This window comes from Apis cerana, linkage group LG16, assembly GCF_029169275.1.
Source record: "Apis cerana isolate GH-2021 linkage group LG16, AcerK_1.0, whole genome shotgun sequence".
Lineage (NCBI taxonomy): Eukaryota > Metazoa > Arthropoda > Insecta > Hymenoptera > Apidae > Apis > Apis cerana.
Genome location: NC_083867.1, coordinates 1,571,837 through 1,595,732, shown reverse-complemented (window position 1 = coordinate 1,595,732; position 23,896 = coordinate 1,571,837). Strand labels below are relative to the sequence as shown.

Below are 23,896 nucleotides of genomic sequence, written 5' to 3'. Positions count from 1 at the left end.
TTAAATTATTTTTTATTACTTTTCTTATTTTTTTTAATATTAATTACATAATAATTTAAAAAAATTTTCGATAATATAGTGTATTGTAATATTATATAATGTCATTGAAAATTTATTTTTAAATATTTATTTTTATATTACATATACATATAATATATATATAAATATGACACATGTAATGAATAATTTTTGTATTAAGTATAAAGGAATATTCAATTAATGTTCTTAAATTCACAAATTTAATAATTTTATTTAAAATTTAAACTAATAAGCTATAAATGATGAATATATCTAGCTTAAATTACAATAACTAAAATTCATACTCAATAATATTACATGTATAATTTTTATAATGATAATTTGTATATTGGCATCAAAAGTTACAGTCTATAATGTGATACATGTTTTTATAATATGTCATAATAAAACTGAAACTGATATGATATTAAAAATTATTTAAATAATTGTCACGATTTTATGAATTGTAATGACTTTCTAATGTGTAAATAATAACAACATAATATAATATAGCGCGATATTTATGAATTATTTCATTATATTTTTTTTATATATATTGTATTAATTTTTAAGGAGAAAAAAGAAAAAAAGGAGAAAAAAAAAAGAAAAAATATGAATAATTGATAGGTTTTACGTATAAAAGAAGAAGCTAACACTAAATGCTGTAATTGTACCGCAAAATACTTACGAGATATAATTAATGAATACAAAAATTTAAAATTAAAATATTACAAATATGTCGTGTTGTACTCATTTTTCATGTAATTTTTATAACGCTAGCCATATATTTAAAATTTTGAATATAGAAGTTTTGATTTCAAATATTAAATATAGATAAATAATTTATTGCCTGCTATACATATATAAATTTATTTTTAAGTATACTAAAACTATAATCCATACACGTCAGTTAAGAGAAATAATATGTTTAGGTATTTAAATGTATATATATCAATGTTTTTCTTTACTGCTTATCTGACGCTTATGAATATTAATTATAAGAATCTATATGTATTATGATAAAATTTTTAATTTTTTATATTATAAATAATAAAATAGATTATTGTTTACTCAAGCCTCTGATATTAATAAATATTTAGATAAAATTTCTAAATCAGAAAAAAATGTTTGAGTAAATTTAGTAAATAAAAATTAATTATTTACTGCTGTATGTATTATTATTATATATAGCATAATATAGTATGCCAGTGTGTCTCGTAGTTATGAAGTGATTTAATAATTGAATATAATTTAACAATTGAAATGTATCTAATAATTTTTCGTTTGTCTTATAATTATTTCAATTCTACTTGGTCGTTACCTCATTTATTGAAATATAAGATATTTTGATATGATCAATTTTTTAAAAATTTTATATATATATATATTACATAAGAACATCGTAAATATTATTTACTAAAATATTATTAAATATATCTAAAAATATCAAAATACAAATCGATCATTTTCAAAAAATTTTTATCTTTCAAAATTTTCATAAAAATTTAACGTTTAACTAAATTATTTTTAAAAATATTACTTATCTAATACATTAGACATACTTAAGATATAAATCTTATATGATCTGATGTCATATTTCACAATATTTTTAATTTTAATTATATATTTTTATATGTTTCAGCATTTAAGAATTAAAATTCATTATTGAATGTATTTGTGATATACACCGGCACACTATGAAAACTTGAATTTTAAAATAAATTTAACAGCATAAAAAGCATAAAAAATAGAACTAAGTTTGAGTATTATTTGCATTCATAGATATATGTTGTTCATAATTTACTGCGGAACGTTGTTTAATATTTCTAATGCTTAATATTTCTTATGTCATTACGATATTTTAACATGATTTTTGGTTATTTTTCGTATTAATTAAATATCTAATAAATATACAACAATGGTATACAGATTTAAACATTCACTAATTACATGCATGTATAAATATATATTTTTTTCTACGCTATACGATACTATCCTATGATATTTTTATGTACAAGAGTAACAGTATTTTTAATTTTTTTCATTTTGATAAAATTTTTTTTCATAGCTCATACAACAAAATTTGCATAAGTTCATATAAATTTATACATGAAACAAATAAAATGTGTAAAAATTTTAAAAATATTTTAAATTTTTAAGTTTTATAATAATAAAATTTTTTCGAAAATGAATCTCACAAGTTCCAACAGTTTTATGCTATATTTATATCATATTAAATATATATAGACATTTATAAATATTTCGGAGATCTTTAATGTAAAATTAATTTTTATTAAAGATTTTAAACAAATTGAAATATTTTTTATATTTCTAATAAAATTATATTAAAAATATAATTTTTACAGCAATGAAAAATATATGTGAATCTTAATAAAATTTTCCAAATATCATTTTAATTAAAAAATATTGTATTTTTATGACTAGAATTATAATAATTAGTATCAATATAATTAAATAATATCGCCTCTTCATTTTTTTTGAAGATGAAATAATGTTTACTAAAAATGAATAATTGTCACTTAATTTTCTCAATTATTCTTAAGGAACTGCGAGTTAAATATTTATATTTAATATGTTTTCTGTTTATATATCTATTTATCATCAATTTCCTTATTTATTTAATTTGTTGTTTTTCAATAAAAATATATTTTATAAAATAAAATATTTACCTCTTAATATTTATCTCTTTTGAGCTCTGTATAATTATCTAAAACTAAAATTTGGGCTACATTACGTTATTAATTTCGTTCGAAGTTAATTTTATAGAAAGAGAAACAAAGAATTTAAAAAAATCAGTAAATTTGTTGAGATAAATAATTAATTTACTAGTTTTTTTATATTTTATTATTAATCTGATACTCTTCTCGTTTGTTGCTATAAGTTTATTGTGCCGGTAACAATAGGAACTAAGTTTAAATTTAATTAAAAGTCAAACTTCTTAAAAAATATGCGTGACTTGACAGCATTTAAATTATGTAAAATTTAAACTAATATTCTTTTAATTAATCATAAAATAAAAATATAATTTTGTTATCTTTAATTTTTATAAAAACGTAATAAAAATATACATATTAAAAATAGATATATCTATTATTGTCAAGTCACGGATTCTTTAAAAAAATTCATACCTACATTCGATTCATTCATTTGTGAAACGTTTCTTTAAAAATATTGTAATTAATTCTCTAAGTGCAATATAAAAATTCTTACTGATAGGATATTTGTCGAAACATGCTACTAATCTCCTCCATTGTTTTGTTCTTCGTTTCGGGCACTTTCTTATAAATGAAGAAAACGAAGAATGCTTGTAAAGCGGCGAAAATAATGAATACGTAAGCACCTAGTGCCTCTTGCAGCGGTAGGAATCCGATACTGACGATAAAATTTGCCGTCCAATTAACTGCTATAGCAACAGACGTTGCCGCAGGTCTTGCAGATTGATTAAACAATTCAGATACTAAAAACCAAGGTATGCTACCTGGTCCAGTTGCAAATAGAACTACAAACATGATTACCAATACGATCGAGAAATAAGCTGCTGCACGAGATGTTTCCTAGAAAAGGAAAAAAAATATTGTGTATTTTAGAAATTTTTATAGCACTCTTTTTTTTTCAACAATATTAATTTATTCATAACAATATACTTACTGCAAAAGCAAGGCAAATAGCGAGTAAGGCAGTATCGATAAACATTCCAGAAAATCCAATTAACATCAATGTTTTTCTTCCAGCTCTTTCAACAAGTATTAAAGAAATAAAAGTCATAAGAACATTCATTGCTCCAACACCTAATGTTGCATTTTGAGCCGCATTTTTATCCAATTGTGCCATCATAAAGATTTTCGTCGAAAAGAACATTACAGCATTTATACCAGATAATTGTTGCGCGAACATAACCATAAGCGCAATTATTAATGGAATTCTAAGAGTAGAATTTACAAATAATTCTTTCAATGTAACCTTTGGCACAAGTTTTACTGATTCATATTCCGTCCTCATTTCTTCCATTTCATCGTGAACTTCGATCGTGCCACGTAACCAAGCTAAAGCTGCAATAAATAATATTTTCGTTATCAATAAATGTTTCGCTCTAATAATACAATATATATATAATACAATATATGTTTGTTTACTGAAAACAATTGATTATATAAACTATTTTAAGATAACACATAATTTTAAAAAAGTGATTAGCGGAATATTGAAATTACCTCTCTGAGCTTCCATATCCTTTCCTCTAGTGACTAACAAATATTTCGGGCTTTCGGGGCAGAATGGAAGAGCAATTACTTGGAAGATTGCAGGCACAATTGTCAAACATAAAAGAAGAGGCCATTGTTCGGCCGTACCCAAAATTTGTTCTAATCCAAGAATTTGTGATACCAAAATAGACATAGTGATAACTAATTGATAAACCGTTCCAACGGCTCCTCGTAAATGAATAGGTGATATTTCAGATAAATACATAGGCGCCAAACCAGCATTTAATCCTGCATTAATACCAATCAGAAATCTTCCTATAATTATCATTTCATAACTCTTCGCTGTTTTGGCGCAGCCCTCGAAAATTACTGTCAAGACAACTAGGATATTGTTTATTAACAGACCACCCTTTCTACCAAAACGATCGGCTATCGAACCCACCAGAGAACCACCGATCATTCCGCCTACACAAAATATCGACACCGCTATTGACCATATCATAGTCACTTCTGATTGTTTTGTTACTTGACCAGTACGGTTCATCTTCAAGTTACTGATCCAATCTTCAATAAGCTGTAATACACGATATATTTATATCATTTCTATATCACATTTTTTCATTTCTAATTATAAATAGAGTCAAAGAAATAAAATTGATTAATAAAATTGATTGATGATGGAAATAATTGTTAATAAACTTTAATTAATTAATAATTAAAATTATCATCATATGTTTATATGTTTAAATTTTACTTATACATCTTTATGATCTAATATTTAAAATCATATGTATAAAATGAATTAAATTTATAAAAAAAATTACTAATTATAGATAAATAAAAATAAATGGATAATACATAATAATTTAAAATTACTGTTATTATTACTTTTGTTATAATTATTTCTTTACTAATTAATTATATTAATAATATTTATATTATTTTTTTTAAAGAATAAAAATGATTTTAAATTAGAAATTCATTTTTCAATATAACAGCGATAGTAACATTCAAATGATATATTAGTACGTTAAAAAAAAACGATATGTTAAAAAAATATGAAATTTTTAACGATTAATGAATTAATGAAATAGATAGAATAGATAGAAAAAGATTTAAATTTTATTTCTATTGAAAATTTTATCGAATTTTAATCTTTTAGATAAGTGAAAAAATAGAATGAATTTTTTTAGTAATTTAAAATGATGGAATAGATAATTTCAAATGAACATCTAAAAATCTTGATAAAAAATGAAAATATATTAATAGGACAGTAATAATAAACATTAATTTTAAATTAATCGTATTATCCATTTATTTTTATCTATCCATAATCATTTAATTTATTAAATAATTTTCTACAAATTTTATTTATTCTTACATAAGATTTTAAATATTAATTTTAATTATTAACTAAATAATTTATATAGTATAAAAATGTATAAAAAATAAAATTTAAATATAATATACGATATATATTATATTTATAGTATAATTTATTAAATTTCATCAATAATTATTTTTTGTTTACTTATTTAATTTTATTCCTGTATTTTATATTTGAGAGTAAAACTCTCGAGAATTGATCTTGAGATTATTTTTTTAAATGAAATATTAATATTAAAGTATAGAAATATTGATTGTTCGAGAATAAGTTTTACTTTTGAAATCATTTTATTTTCATAAAACAAGTCAAATAATCACGATTTCAATTATTAAATATATTTTTTTTAGTTTTGTAATGGCATTATTTGCTAAGATCATTCATTGTATTTAATATATTCAATATTAATTATGTGGCGCTTGTAAAAATGAACTTAACATACAAAAAGATACGTATTAAAATCTAAGATAACTAAAAAAACATTATATAACCAAATGCTTAATTATTACTTTTATATATATATATATATATATATATATATATATTTATATAAAAATATATAAATATAAAATATTTTTTAATATATATTAAAAATATAATTAATTTTATACTTAAATCAGATATTATTACAAGTAAATGACTAATTATTTAAATACAAAAATTAATTATTATTTATTTTAAGAATTCTAAATAAGTAACTACTTATTGTGAACAAGTAAAAATTTTGTTTAGTAATTTATGAATAAATATCATTACAAAGTAGCTTCATGTCGATTGTATATGAGAAAAATGCTGATAATGTATCTTATGAAATACCTGCTGAGGTGCATTGACGACACCAGTGTTGTACCCATGTTGAAATGATGATCCAAGTGCAGCAGCTGCAATAGCAAATGCTAATCGTCCGTTTAAACCCTGCAATAAAGATAATTACTTCTTAGTCGATCGTTTTCTTTATTCATCAATGTCAGACAATAAAAACTTGTTAAAAAAATTTTTTTTTAACTGGTTAAAAAGAAATATGTATCTTGCCACTTATTATAAGAAGAATTAATAATAAAAGAATTAATAATTTTAATAAAAATCTTAAAACTTATATTAAAAAGGTTTATTTTTAAATTTATATTAAAAAGATTTATTTTTAACTATTTTTGGTTATTTTTAGCTAGTTAAAAAAAATTATATTGCTACCTTAAATAAATTATATTTTTTGATTATATTTTTAATAATTTTTTTGATTAAATTTTAAATAATATTTTTTTATTATATTTCAAATTATTTTAAACAAATATCAGAATAAAAATCTTTATAAAATCTTAATCCGGTTAAATTTTTATTCAGATTCAATTTTTTTAAATAATTAATTCAATAAAAATTTAAGAACTAAAAAAATTAACTGTAATTAAATTGTAAACAATATTATGGAAAAATAAATATTGCAACATTTAAAAAAATAGAAAATTTATTTTTAATATTTTATTTTCCTTTTTTCTCGGCTGAATTTTTTTTAAAGACAAAAAGATCATATTACACATTAATTATATAATTAATTGATAAATTTAAGATTTGTTTGCATCTTACCGGTCTTCCAAATAAAGGTCGTAATTTAAATCCAACCGTTCTCAGAGTCATCGAGAAATTATAATTGATTTACCAATGAATTGAATAGGCTCGTACCGATAAGCGATTAAAATGTTCTAACTTGAATATATGGAAAATATAGACTTATACAAGCTCCCGCTGTTTTCAAGCACGTGTCAAAGACCATTCTGCGGGTCGGTACCCCCGCCACGCATTTTTATACTGCTTCTATCTGTGACACACAAACATGCTAAGCAAACTATTGTACGTGACACGCATACGTACTTCAAGAAAGCTTACCAGTCAGTGTTTCTCAACTAAATTTACGTATTGTATTTCATTAACATATCTCCTATTTAATTTTATTTTATTATTATTCATTTTATTATTCATTATTTGTCGATTATTCCAAAAATATAATTGAAAATTATAATAATAAAAGCTATAATTAATAATTTAGATTATATTATAACTTATTGTTTATATACATGTATCAATACTTCTTTTATTTTACTATACCATAAAGTTTCAAGTTCACTTTCACTGTATTTTGTCTCCACAGTTTTTTGTTAAATCTATATGTATAAAATAGAATATAGATAAATTATGTATGTATCAAAAATTTGTATTTATGAAAAAAAAAAAATGATAAACCGGAAACAAATATTAATAACAGAATATTTACCAAGCTGATGAAAATATAATATATGAATGTCACATGCTATTTCATGAATATATACTGTTACTATAGGAGCATTGCCACAATTCATTTTTATTTCTTCTTATTTCTTCGGTCTTTAACCGATTATTAAACTAACTCTACTATTCGGAATACAGCCAAGATTTTGTTGCAATCAGTCCAAAAAGTAAAAGTTTAACTTTAAACGAGCGATATAAATATCAATTTAGAAATAAATAATAAGTAATTTATATAATTTATACTTTGTATTTTTTTCAATAACCTACAATTTTATTTTTAAGTTTTTAAAAATTAAAAATTTCTAATTTATCTTTTAATTTAACTTTGTCTCTATTTACTAAATATTTTATCGTGATATAAAATTTATGTTTTATCTGATTCAATTTACAGATTTTATTTCAAAAAAATGATACCAATGCGAATGAAATTGCTTCGTAAGCATATTCCATGCAATAGTGTAATTGTGTTTATTTACATCCATGTACTGGAATTAGTTTCAATATACATAATACTGTTGATGTATTAGGAAACGATTGTTGCTTGCAATAATAATGAAAAATATAATACCAATTACGAAATTTAATTCCATTGTATATTAGAATAATATTTCTGGAACGAACATATTACAAGTTTAGAGAGAAGATGTGAAAATTTCCCGTTCTGCAAACTTTTGTTGGCATTGGTTGAAACAGAGGTGTGTCTATCCCAAGCAACGCCGATTGGTTCGCGTTGCCAAGCCTCTTCTACACCGGTCTCGTGGCATACACAAGTTCAAGCATTCTAATTATAGCTACTAGATGACAAACGCAAACGTTTTATCAAAATTTTCGATCTATCAATTTGTTTGATCATTTTTCTAAGAATTTAAGATATTTCTTGATAACTACTTTAGTTTCTCTATATTATAAGTACCGTATAAAATATTTAAATTACTTATATAACGTATTCTTAATCAAATCATACATATGTATATCAGTAATGATGTCAAATAAAACAAAATTTTTATATAAGTTTCAAAAATATTATAATACTTTATCATTATCAAATAAAATATACAAAATAAAGAAACGAATAAAAAAAACTCATTTTATATTCTTAAATAAAAAGTTACTACTTATATGAACATAAGTAAATTTTTCCATTAGAAAAAAATGTATCGAATTATATAATATATTTTACCTAAGAGAATATTATTTATTTCATATTTCACATTATACGACGAATTTTTTCAACCGAAAATATAAGAATAACGTTATTTTCGTTCAAATAAAAATAACTTTGGATAGTAGTGCTGGATTTTTTGATTCTTAACTAAGTAGGTTATTCAACAAACAAACTTCTTCATTTTTTTTTTAAATAAAAGTTTTATAAAAATTTAAGAAACTCAGTTATTTTTTATTATTTTAACAAAATTAATTTCTTACGTGATTCTTACTTAAATTTTTACGTGAGATAGATCGCTTTTTGAACAAGTATTACAAAGTTATGTCTGTTTAAACTAAATAGATCATAATGTATGGATACTTTTTTCGGATATTGTATATTCGTATCTTCAAAATTATAAAATAAAAATTTTGAAATATTGTTCATGTGTTAATCTTATTTACAGTCGTCTTATTTGACTTTTATTTATGCATAGCTAATATGTATAATACGTAGAATATTGCGATTTTACATACGTTATTAGTTTGCGTCATTCTTTGTACAACGAAAAAGAACTGTAATTTCTGATTTTTTAAATTCAATAATTTATATTTTAAAAATACATAGATACATACGCAATCTTTTAATAAGTACATTTTGATAAAAATTAAAAAAGAATTTATTAAATAATGTTTCTATCTTTTAACATGTTAGTAGTTTAAAGTTCACTTTTTAAAATTTTTTTTTATAATAAGACATTTCTTATCATTATCATATATGCATACAATAATTTATTATTAATCATATTGATTAAATATTAAATAAACATTTTTTGTTTTTTGATTATTTATAATTGTTTATTCAATATGTTATTTTAATATGATAATCAAATTTATAAAGTTATGTAAAATATAATTATAAAAAAGAAAAAATACTTTCGTTATGTTCAATCACAATATATTTTTGCTAGACGTGAGTAGAAAATCATTATTGCAATAAAGTCACCTACACATATCACAACTTCAGTAGATATATAGGTTGGTTATTCAGTACAACCTTGGCTTAACACAAGTCTTGACATAACATGTATTTCCAGATTAATATCATCTCTTATTAATTTCCTTTCACTCTCAAAGGAATTTTACTTGCATTAATTTATGAGATAATACGAGATACAAGAGCATCGATGTCGGCAGAACAATAATATTGTCCAACAAAAGAAGAGATCAATGCTTTTAACAATTTTCATATTCTTACTCGTTCGTTTGTAGAATTATTATATTTCATATTAAAAAAAAAAAACAAAAAAAAGAAAGAAAGAAAGAAAAAACAGAATTTTCATTGGAAAAATGTATTTAAATAATGTCGGATTAAATTATCAAAGTGTAAATTTCTTTTTGTGAGTATCGTATAATAATTATTTAATGATCATTCGATTCATTACACCAGAGAGTACATCAAATAATGATGCAATGTGATATTTAATTTATGCTTAAAAAATTTTACTTTTTTTGTGAATTTAAAATAATATACGATTATCTAAAAAAATGAGTAGCATAGGTCGCGTTTAACATATTAAATAATATAAACGATCCAAAATTTGTGAAAAAAATAACATTTTCAAAGTTGATTGATCAAATTAAATATATATCATTTTAGTTTTGTAATAAAATCGGATGATCGAGATAAAGACTTAAACAATATTTCTTTGTTTCTAGAAATAAAAATACTTGATAAAATTTTTTACCTTGAATATAACTTAATTATTACAATTTTTACTTCTAATTATCAATGGTGAAAATGTTACCGCGTTTTGAAAGTATACAATACTTCAAGTATTCAAATTGAATGTTAATATTTCAATGCTAATAACATTCATAATACTCAGGACAAGCAGAATAGATTTAAAAAAATATTTCAATTACCGCCAAATAGAAATTTCACATAAAATGGTAATCATAATTAATTGACATCAAATATTTTATCATTAATTGTTAAATTTTATATTGTGAATCGTAAAGAACAAAAAAAAACCAAATATATTCGAAACTTTTAATTATTAATTTAGATATTATTATTATTTGGCACTAGATATGTTTATATTGAAAATATTTTTACCTGTAACCATCCTCTGTCAGTCATGGTATAAAATTTCGTATGCTTTCGTATTACACTTATTAAAAAAAATTTTTTGTCACTAGCTCGTATACAAAAATTCGAATTGAGCGATGCGACGACAGTGAGGAGACAACGACCGAATCGTTCCGTGTCACGGTCGCGTATGAAAGCTACTGAGACAACATTCGTGCGAGCGGGACGAAAGCTGATTTTCGAAACCAGTCATATCTCCCTCTCCTCTTTACTTCTCGCTCAAGCTTGGTGTAGGTCCCTTGAACAAACTCTATACATACCAATTGGACAACACTGTGCAGCAATGTAGGTTTCACCTCTCTCACCATTCCAGCATTTCTTCCGAGAAAATTCTCGAAAAAAAGAATATAGATATGAACTAACGCGATCTTTCTTTTCTTTTTTTTTTCCTCTTAATCGATATTTATAAAATTTAAAATCAATAATTGTAAATATCATTAAAAAATATATAAAGGGATCATTTTGTATGATGATCGCTAACCACTTCCTGATAAAGAATCTGATGCATCTATATCTGATGTAAAGAAATACTTGAAAATTATACTTTAGATTAATATGTAGATATATTAATATAATCCGTATAATACAATATGTAGCTGTATAGTTGAAGTATTATAAACGCTATATGAAAGGATCTAGATTTCTTATGCTTGTCCTTCTCAATTTCTTAAACCATAATCCTATCGAACGGATTTATATTTCATCTGCGACATATTAAATGAACATGTTTACAATGTTGATTATAATAATAACATTTCAAATTATCATATATAAATTTTTTCTTTATAATGATGAATAAAATGCGGAATCAATAAAAAAAGACTTTCAATAATAATGATAATAATTATAGAAGAAATATATAATATGTATTGTTATATTATTTATAAAAAATTATTAGAATAGTTAAATGAATAAAGATAAATATAAAATTATGTTATTATAGTACAATTTTATCTTATAAAAATAATTTAAACTATACCAAGATGGTACGAAAAAAATTTTGTTCTGGATCTATTATTTTGTTGTAACAAGCTCATACTGTCTCAATGCAAAACCGGACGTAGCCTTTTAATGGAGTAATCATGTTGTGTGCGCCAATTTTATAGTTAAGAATATTACAGTTACAAAGCGGTTGTCATAACCTATGTAATATGTAACCTATGTAAGAATGGTTAAATAAGAAAAATATATCATGTATTACTTTTAATTTTTAAATTTTTAAAATTCACTTTCTTCTATAATATGTTCTATAATATGATATGAAATTTATTTGAATTTTTTCAAAACAAAATAATTTAATTCTATTTTTTTCACTTAATGTTACATTTATTTTATTTTATATATTTAGAAAATTTGATGAAAAAAAAGCAAAGAAAGCATAATTAAACAAACAAAATTAAAGAATGTTTCATAGATGATAAAATACAGTCACCGACTCATTGTCATTAGTTAAACCAGATTTTATATAAGTTTTATATATACCCACGTTGAAAAGAATCAAATAATTTTATTTATATACTAACAATTCAAAATATAATTTAAAAAATTTATATTAATGCAAAATATAATAAAAAATCAAATCTTTAATAGGATTTATTTTCAATAATTTTTTCAATAGAGATAAAAGATTTTTAATATATAGATATTAATTTATTATCATCAAAGGAAGTAAAATTTCGACATTACTCATATTCCTTAGAATTATAAATCAAATAACGATATAATCAACAGTTATTGATTTATAATTTGCGACATAAATGATTATTAAAAATAACTTGTTAAAATTGAAATAATATATTTTTTAGAATATAAATTGCGGTAAATTTATAAACGATATTTCAAAATATAAAAAGATAAATGAGATAAAAAAATGAAATCAAAGAAACAATTATATGACCTTTAATCTTTTCTATTCAAAATTTATAATTTAATAGACAGGACATAGAAAATGATAATATATATATATTCGTTATCATCAATGATATTCGACTATCCGAAATTTGAACTTTATACGAGATTAGATTTCTTCGCGTTAATTTTTTGTTTTTGTCACAATTTAAGTGAAACATACTTTCGACTTTCGAGATACTTTGTTTTCAAAATCATAAACTTTATGTGCATAATAATAAAAACAAAAAAAAATCAAATATATACGAGTTTAACAGCTAAAATAAAAATTAATATTTTCGTCTTAAAAACTACATATCGTTCAGTTTGTAATATAATATACTCACCAATTTCTTATCCTCCATAATGTATGTGAAAGAGTAAACAATGAAACAGAAAAGATAAAAGCCGTTTAACATTATATGTTCTTAAGTTTGTAACAAATTTCGTTACCTCCTGCACCGGATTTGAAGGCGTACTTGTTGTAGCCTGCTCTTGAATTTTATTGCTTGACTAAATCATAATTGTTAATTAAGCATATACCAATATCTATAAATTTTATGTTAATTTTTTTATTACATGATACCTTGTCGTTTTCCGTTTCCATCACAAAGCAGCTTGTAAAAAAACGTGTAAATTATATTTCATATATTATTATATAAAAACGAGAAATATCAATGATAAAACGAATCTTTTACAAAATAATATAAAAATGATGTAATGAAAAGGAACAAGCAAGCATATATAGATAATATAATCACTTTAATTTCTTACGTAAGATTAGATGTTTGAAATATTTTGAATAATTTTAAGATATTATTTGATATAACTTTAAGATTAAGTAATTAAAAAATCAATTTAATAAATGATGTATATATGAAAATAATAATGAAAGAAAAAGAAACAAACGCAACAGCTTCCTTCATAATATATTAAAAATCTATAAAGTCTATAAATAAACAAATCATAAAAACTATAATTAATTAACTAATTAATATAATTAATAAAATAGATAATCAATAATAAATGATTAATATAAGATATAATTAAATTTATACAAAAATTTAAATATTTATTATTTTTTATTATAATTATTTATAGCAATATCAATATATATTAAAATAACAAAATGCTTCTACTTATTTATTGATTTTAGAAAAAAATAAAATTTATTTTTATTTATTAAGAACAAAAAATCTAAAAAATTATAACTCACGATTATAAATATTATTATATTAATATAGTAATTTTTTTTACTAATTGTTAAAATGTTATGAAATATAGAAGATAACTTTTTTATTTTTATTTAAAATATAATAATTTTATATATTTTTTATATTATAGCATATTCTATTTATAGTTTATTAATTTAATATTATAATTATAAATAAAGAAATAAATATAATAAATAAATCAAATCTGAAATAAGATCGTAAAAGAATCTAGAGTTTTAGTTTGTATGTAAATTATATATAAATAATTAATTAGAACTTTGTTGATTAATATTATGAAAATAGAATCATTGAATATATATATATATGTATGTATATGTAATCTGGAGGGTCATGATCTATGATAATTTGACATGTCATTGTATATTGAAAGAATGAAATTGATTCTAAATGAAAATTGAATTGAAAATTTTTTCTATATAACAAATTTTGTTTATGTATATACGAATTTTGTATTCCTTTATAAGTCACGAAATGTGATATCGTTACATCATAATTTATTCATTTATTTGATTTAAAAATTATCTCTTACCTAAACTAGCTTTTTATCACAATGTACAATATATCAAAATATTTTAAATCAATGTTAAAAATATAATGATAAAAATATCATAAATTCTCATTACGAATAACTTGTTACTGAAATTGACAAACGTGAATATTAATTATAATCATATTCATTTCATCATTCATATTATATTTGCATTGATTCACTTTAAAATATAAACATTTAAAAATAATATATGTAGACAATCATGTTTATAAACAATATATAGAAATATATAAAATTTAATTTAAGAAAATATGTATATCTATATTATTAGTAAAGTATGTTATATTCAATTCCATTGATTAAAAACATCTATGTTTCTCATTTGTAAATTAACTCAATAATATATTTCTGTTTGCAACTCATAATTGTCAGTCTATCCATACGTGGGTTAGGTTTGCATTAGTATTTGTAAAAAAAAAAGAAAAATAAAAAAGAATTCATTCGATTTATTTTTAGAAAAGAAATAACGACCGAGTTGCCGCGCGAATGACACGTAGTACTTACAATTAGTGACGTAGTCAAAGAAAACGCGGGCTTGACTATTCCAAGAAAATTCACGTTCGATCCTGGTATACTTATACCTCTTGGATAAACGAGTAACCGACCAAGAAGCCTTACAAAGCGCACGCGCGAAAATTTACCGGCTTGCATTTTCTATTGTAATTCTAAATCGAGGATTGCTTCATATTTAATTCATATTTAATTCATTGGAGAAATTATTTTTTATTTAATTTTCGACATAACAAAACGAAAATCAGATATTGAAATAAACTTGCTTTTGTAGCTCTATATTTAGATGTAATAATTAAATAATTATATTTTTAAATTAGAAAAATATTTAATATAATGTATAATATTTTATTATATTAACATAATAAATATAAATCATCTAAAAATATGTTCATATTTAAAAATCAATGAAATAATGCTCTATTTACTAATTTATGTTTGATTTTTTATAATTTTAAATTATATGCTTTAAAAAAATATATCATTTTCGCATGAAAAAAATTTTTAAAATTTAATATTTGCATTCATTTGTTATTCATAATATATTTTTATTTTATAATTTGATTTTTTTTTTATATTTTTCTTATATTTCATATTAAAAGCCATTATGCATTGCAAACAACTTTTCAATCAATGATTTAAAAAATAATTAATATCATTACTTACAAATGTAATAGAACTTTTTCAATCAGATTTAAAACGAACGTAATCTTTATTTAATTAAATTATTTATATTTTATGTGATATAACTTTAAAAATACTGTTTTTATCACAATTAATTTGTCACAAAAATTTGTATATATTTATACACAGTCATTATTTTTTTAATAAAATTATAATTTTTAAAAATTCACAGTCAGTTAGTTATTATTAAATAACATTTTTTAATATAAATTATATGTCATATATATACCATATTCACATAAGATACGAAATATACCAAGTTCCATTTCTAATTTTTTGTTGAGCCTGCGCTTACTCTCTGAATATTTGGAATGAATATTTAGTGATTGATCGATACGTTTTGAAATATATCGCATAATTAAAAATAATTATAGTCTTTATAATTTAAGTGAAAAAAATTATAATGAAAAAAATAAAAATTATATTATTTATACATATTATAAATATCATAAATGATTATAATTAATAATTAGAAAGACATTTGAAATAAGAATTATATATATATTAATTATTCAAATTTTATATTTAATGAAATTTATCTAAATAATCATTTATCTAAAATTATAAAATTTATTTTATATGTATAAACAAATTCTAAAATATAACATATAGAAACATTTTCTAACCTCTTTTCAAATATATGGACATAATATAAAAAACGATAAAAATTAATCTTTGTGGTTATAAAACATTTATTAAATTATTAAAATATAAGAAACAAAAGCATTGAAAACACGCGAATATACTATAGTAAAACGCACTTGGCTATTTTATCTTAGGTAAAAACGAACGATACAACGCGTGGGCGACGGACGATGGCTTCACATTGATGCAAGCTGTACAACGTCACTCTTCGATAGATGGCGAGCCCCCAAGAATTCTCTTTCTCACTCTTTCATTTTCTCACTTACTCTTTCACTCTCCCTCTCTATTTCAATTTTCTAATATCACAAGACACAACATAAATAATATTAAGAACAATAATATCTTTATTTAAATATGAATGACTTTAAATAAATTTAAAATTTTATGATATTCCAGTATTTTTGTATTTAGTATTTTTGTAATTTGCAATTTAAAATATAAGAAAGAAATTAAAAATTTAAATCATTATATAATATTTTCATATTAAAAAAATAAACTAGTTACATATAAGAAATTTGAAGTCATTTCCTTTGATATGTTAATATCATAAAACAATTATTTGCATTTTAAATTATATTTCATCTATTTACTTCAAAACGTTTATTGAATTCAAAGTTTAAAAATTCATATTTATTCATGAAGCCATTGTAATTTAATAAATATATATAAATATATATTATAATCATAAATATATTGATCATAAAGATATTATTTATAATAATAATATACATCTAAAAAAATTATATATATTTAAAAAAAAATAAAAAATATTAATTTAAAATTAATTTTAATTTTTATATTAAAATAATAATATTAAAAAGTATAAAATTAAATTTATGTCACAATAAATAATATTTCTCAAAAATTATTGAATAATTGAATCAAATATATTGAAATACAAGAATTCTAAAAATAATAATCAAAGATAATAGTCAAAGAAACGTATGTAAAACGTATGTCAGTTTCCTAATATATTAATATCAATGATTTTTGAAAAATTTTATATAATAGTTTAAAAATTATATTACATATTAAAAAATATATTAATATGAAAATTTATTTTATAATAAATAAATAATAATAATAAATTATATTTATAAATCAAATGAAAAAAAATTTTCTAAAAATATATAAATTACATTTATTATTATTATAAACATATTAAACATATATGATTTAAATAGTTTGTATTTAAAATATAAAATGCATTTCGTTTACTATCGTAACATTCATGTGTGATTGCGTCAGATAATATATGTAATATACTGTGGAATTAAAGCAGTGACAGGTGACATGCCTTGTACACACCCACCAATTCGACCAATCACGTGCTAGGTTATGGAATGTTCTCAAATCATATGAACTGCATATTTATAACTGCTTTTCAAATAAAACTTATAATATTCATAATGAAATATTTATATTTTAAAAAACCAATAAATAATTAATAAAAATTAAAAAAACAAGATATGTTTAAATTATTTAATGTTAAATATTTTTATGATATGATAATGATAACCACTGATTTTACGTCAATAAATAGTTCAAGAATTGAAGATTTGAAATAAAAATCCAAAAAAAAGAAAATTCACCTGTTGACAATAGCATGTTATATCTTAAAATATAAAAAGAAACATTGTTTCGAAGAGTTAGGTTATCACAATATAAAAATAAAAACGAAAATTGTATTTAAAGTAAATATTTGTATAATATGTAATTATATATTTGTCATAAAGTTTATTTCTATTTATTTCAAATATGATACTGCATTTTTCATTGACATTCTAATTTTTTTGTATATATTTAATAAAAGAAATATTTTAAAATAAAAAAATTATATTGTAATTTTTAAAAAACATTAATTTGTAACATTTAGATATGCTATTAATAAAATAAAATATTATAATTATATTATTTATATAATTATAATATTATAAAATATTATAGAATATTGTGATATTAATATAATATTAAAATTAATATTAATATAATATTAATATAATAGTTAATTAATAATATAATAATGCTTACTTTACGAGCGATAAGTATCGTTTAATTATTCGATAGGTACTAAGGGCATATTAATTGAATGCTTAGAATTCTATTAACAGGGGTCAAATACGTATCTACGTGCAGTTGCTTAGAGCATGTCTTGCGTCATTCGAAGAAACCACAGATCATTTGATCAAGAAAGCATTACTAACAACTAACGATATTCACTACAGAGAATCGATCAATGATCTGTGCAAGGTTAAGAATTGCTATTTGGAAGAATTCCAATTATTTATATGTTATTAATTAATTTTTATAATAATTAATTATTATTGATAAAAGAAATAATAAAAATTCAAAATAATATTTTATTCTCATTATACTATAATCGATGTCCTCAAAAAATTTTTAAAATCGCAATTATATGTTTTCATAAATTTAATAATTATTTTATTGATTCTTATTATTACTATGATTGTTTATATATATATATATATATATATATTTCATTATTTAATACTATTATTATTTAATACTAAATGATAATTTTAAAAATAAATGATCACTCATATTCCACTTTCTATATGTGCATAGAAAAATATGTATGTTTATATCTGCATATATATCTTGATCTTCGATTATTTATTTTAGATTTTAATACTACTTCTATATAAATTTCAGTTAATACTTACATTAATTGTTATATTACAATATTAATTTTTAATAATAAATAATGATTACAATTTTCACGCATTTATTAATTGCAATTTATGAATAAATAATAAAATATTCAAGAGTAAATTTAATATAATAAAAATATGTTAATAATATTTCAAGAAAAAATAAAAATATATTAATATGTTTCATATATCAATATTTGAAAATATTTTAATAAATATTTTAATAATTTGAAAAATTTGTGAAAAAATTTACTTACTTTTCCAGCAGAGACAGGTATAGTGGTTTCTCGAGTATAAATTGGAACATCCAAATCACTAACACTGCTACTGATACTAGGTGCTCTAGAATCTGGTCGACCACTGAGAGGGACAGAAAGATGCGTTGGCCTAAGTGGATGAGATTCTGCGATGAAACCCTCTCCAAAATCTTCATCATCTCGATCCATCTTCCCTTATAACACCAAAAGACATATGTCTTAAAATAAGCAAATTGAAAGATGAACAAATTCTTTAATTTTTTTTAATGTAGAATCAAAATACAATTTTCATTTTAAATAAGAAAAGAAAACAAAAAACTTTTTTGTACTTTCTAAAATTTTTTGAAACATTTCTATATTTTTAATAAATTAATTAAATTTTTTTTAATTAATTAAAATTGAATTTAAATAAAGCAATTATACTTAATTTGTCAAAATATAAATACATTTATAAACAAAATACATTTCTTTTTAAATAAAAATTATTATTAAAAATAAAAGAAAAATATAACTATACTATATAACTATAATTTTATAATTAAAATGAAAAACTAGAATTTTTTTATTAAGTAAATATGAAATTAGATGCGTCATTAGAATAATGAAAATTGTCAATTGTGCGTCGTAAGTATTGTATGTAAAATTAGCGCGAGAATGTGACAACACTATGCTTTCCCTATCAATTATTTGGCGAAGAATCAAGGCTAGTAACTCGATGACACACTCCCCACTCCTATAGAAAATTTTATTCTACCATTCAAGAAAATTATTAGAAAACATTGTAATTTTTATATTATTATATTATTTTACTAATTTTCACATATATCTTATTCAACTTTGATATTAGAATTTGAAATTGTTTATTTAAAACTTATTTACAAATTATTGCATAGAATTTGATTTAAAATCAAATTAAAATAATATAATTATTAACTTGAAATTGTAAACTCTATTCTATTAATTCTTGAATAAAAGAATGAAAAAAATTTGTCTTTACATCAAAAGATTAACTATGTTTTAATGAGTACATCGACATTTTTCATAAATCATTCGACATGAATCAGCAAAAATTCTTGTATGTATTATACAACTATTATATATAATATTTATACATTCGATTAATAAACTCATTTAAAAATTTCATGTATAAAAAACAAAGTTATTTTTCTATATAAAAGTTCTACATAAAATATATATTAATTTTTCAATTATATATTATATATTAATTTGAGCTAATTGACATGAAAAATCAGGACATAGTCCATTGACGTCAACGAGGAATCTAAAAGTTGCCATAAGAAAGATATGACATTTTTTAATTACCTCGTGCTCAAGAAAAGTAGAAGTAATAGAAGAAATAGAATGAAGAGAATAGTTCAGCAAAAATTCGTTGTTTCTCAATGAATGTATCTGCACTTTTTATGCCGCCAACTATAAATAAATGTATTAAACGTACTATCGATGAAATCGATGATAAAAGCACGAAAATACAAGAAAAAAAATATCGAAGATCAGAACATCCGTACAGCCAGGGTGTGCTCTTGAGACTGAGCTAGAGGACGCATCTCATCGTAACGTCGCCGTCGTCGTCGCCGTCGGCAAGACGTAGCCGTCGGCCTCCGGCTGGATTTAATTTTAACGCATACGTCGTTAGACGAGCCTCTGACTTCCTCTAACAACGAATACAACTACGTTAATGCATCTTCTCTTCTTCCCCTTCGACTCTTCTTCTCTTCTGTATTTCTGCATCAATTAATTCCTGCTATACTTCGCAATTGATTTCACTTGACCTGATAGCATATCCTGCCAGCAAACTCTCTATCGGACTTGTAACAATTCATAAATATTTTCCGAAGATGTTCTTTTTTTTTAAATTTTTATTTGCATTCTTTAAAATCATCATATTTTTGATTATTTTTATTTATATATTATAAATTTGATAAAAATATTTAATATCTAATAATTTGTTATTATTTTTTTATTCATTTATAATTATATAATTTTTTTCATTTATATATATATATATATATATTATATTTTCAAACTAAAATATATACGAAATATATAACAAATAATAACAAACTAATAATAAGATTCTATGATAAATCATTATTATATTTTCAATTAATTTTAATGTTTTCTAATGACATTGATTATGTAAAAATAACATTCAATTTTAAAGTTATTATTATGTATTAGTATGTATTAAAGATAGTTTGTTCTATTTTACAGTGACTTATACAATGATATATTTATAATAACTTTAGTAATATTATCTATTTCTAATAAAGAAAAATATTGCATTTTATAAATTTATTGCATTATATTATAAAAAATAAGTGAAATATGATTTGAATAATATAAAATTATATAAAATCTAATATAAAAAATTTGAAATATAATAAAATGTATACTTACTTTAAATATATAAAATTGATTTATTATTAAAATATTGAAAAGATAATTATAATATCTTTATTTAATATTTTTTAATAATCTTCATTGAAATTTCACTTTAATTTGTTAAATTTAAAAACAATTTCTTCGCACTTTCGAACGTTATCATCTAAATATATGAATTTATTAATGCCATCTGGTGAATTGTTCATATATTACTTGTGAATGTTTTCTTATATATTTTATGAATTATGATATTATCAAAATAAATTAATATAATTAAATTTAATAATATTATGATATAAAGAAAATTATTATAGATATTAATAATTTATACTTTTATATACATTCATTCCTAAATTCGATGCAGTTTTTTAATAAGAAAGAATGGTTATATTAACACGAGTTTTAGGTTATATGACAAAAGTATATATTTAATATTTTTTTTTATTTAATATTAATATAATATATTGTAATATATTAATATTAATATAATAATAAAATATATTATTTTATGGGTTAATTTTTTTAGTTACGCAATTACACAAAAAAATATAATCGACAACGCTTAATTGACAGTTTGCGTATTCATGTAACTGGAGGTACGGGTGGTTCAGGATTACCTTCTTATGGTGGGTTAGGTGGACCGGGAGGAAATGTTTATCTCATTCCAGAAAAAAAATTAACATTAAAAAATGTTAAGTATAAATTAAACAATATGAAATTAAAAGCAGGAAAAGGAAGTGAAAGTTCCAAAAAAGGTCTTATTGGAATACCTGGAGAAGATTTAAATATAAGTGTACCAATTGGTATCACTGTTTATGATGAAAATCACATTAAACTTGGTAATATATAATGTAATTATTTTTATTTTATTGAGAAACGTTAATTATTCAAGATTACTTTATGAAAATATAGGAGAAATAAATTCAAAGGATACAAAATTAATGATAGCTAAAGGTGGAATAGGAGGCTGTGAACAAACAGGATATTGTGGACTTAAAGGTGAAAGTCGCACTATAATTCTTGATCTTCAATTACTTGCAGATGTTGGTTTAATAGGTTTTCCAAATGCAGGAAAGAGTACATTTTTAAATGCAATTTCAAAAGCAAAACCAAAGATTGCTAATTATCCATGTAATTTTTAAAAATATATTATTATATATTTTATATATATATATATAGTTTTATTTCTTATATATGATTTTTTTAGTCACAACGATAAAGCCACAAATAGGCATTATAAAATATAAAGACTATAGACAGATTTCCATTGCGGATTTACCAGGTTTAATAGAAGGTGCTCATATTAATAAAGGAATGGGTCATAAATTTTTAAAACATGTAGAAAGAACAAAATTATTGTTATTTATTGTAGATATTCAAGGATGTCAAGTTTCTATAAACCATAAACATAGATCTTGCCTAGAAACCATTCTTTTATTGAATAAAGAAATTGAACTTTATAAACCTGATTTATTAGATAAACCTGCAATGATTATAATAAATAAAATGGATACAAAGAAAGCAGATGAAATCTATAATGAAATTAAACCAAAATTAAATAATTTATCAAAATTCCTTCCAGAATTTGATAAATCAATACAGCCAACAAAAACATTACAATTTGATGATGTTTTAACGACTTCTTTGATTTTAAAAGATGCAAATGAAATACAGAAAATAAAAATAAAAATTAGACAAATTATTGATGAATATGAAGAAAAGATAATTTCTCTTAGAAATTTTAATTCAAATGCAGATAATTTATGTACAAAATTAAAACAACAAACAGAGAAATATGCGCCAACATTTGTGTAATTTATTTTAATAAACAAATAATTTAAAAAAGTAAAAAC

General features: G+C 21.3%; 2 protein-coding genes across 8 annotated transcripts; one reads left to right on the top strand and one right to left on the bottom strand.

Moving 5' to 3' along the window:
• Positions 1-111: 111 nt before the first annotated feature.
• Positions 112-21,235, bottom strand: LOC108000456 (solute carrier family 2, facilitated glucose transporter member 1). Of its 6 annotated transcripts, XM_017060787.3 has the most exons (9): positions 21,097-21,234; positions 19,641-19,834; positions 13,674-13,704; positions 13,541-13,600; positions 13,435-13,446; positions 6,442-6,540; positions 4,251-4,815; positions 3,688-4,088; positions 112-3,593 (listed from the first exon to the last, which is right to left on the bottom strand). In XM_017060787.3, exons 2-9 carry the CDS (start codon positions 19,817-19,819, stop codon positions 3,246-3,248), a joined length of 1,695 nt encoding a protein of 564 aa, XP_016916276.1. In that variant the 5' UTR covers positions 19,820-19,834; positions 21,097-21,234; the 3' UTR covers positions 112-3,245. The 6 variants fall into 6 exon arrangements, with proteins under 6 accessions (XP_016916276.1, XP_016916282.1, XP_016916284.1 ...); XM_017060793.3 differs by lacking the exons at positions 19,641-19,834; positions 21,097-21,234 and adding an exon at positions 15,377-15,500; XM_017060795.3 differs by lacking the exons at positions 13,435-13,446; positions 13,541-13,600; positions 13,674-13,704; positions 19,641-19,834; positions 21,097-21,234 and adding exons at positions 7,207-7,438; positions 7,507-7,648; positions 7,726-7,776.
• A 1,085-nt stretch (positions 21,236-22,320) lies between these two features.
• Positions 22,321-23,895, top strand: LOC108000439 (GTP-binding protein 10 homolog). 2 transcript variants are annotated; one of them, XM_062086300.1, is made up of 4 exons: positions 22,321-22,463; positions 22,570-22,882; positions 22,956-23,042; positions 23,251-23,895. In XM_062086300.1, the coding sequence occupies exons 1-4, from the start codon at positions 22,425-22,427 to the stop codon at positions 23,856-23,858; spliced, it is 1,047 nt and encodes a 348-aa protein (XP_061942284.1). In that variant the 5' UTR covers positions 22,321-22,424; the 3' UTR covers positions 23,859-23,895. The 2 variants fall into 2 exon arrangements, with proteins under 2 accessions (XP_061942284.1, XP_016916239.1); XM_017060750.2 differs by having other exon boundaries at positions 22,956-23,174.
• The last annotated feature ends 1 nt before the right edge of the window (position 23,896 follows it).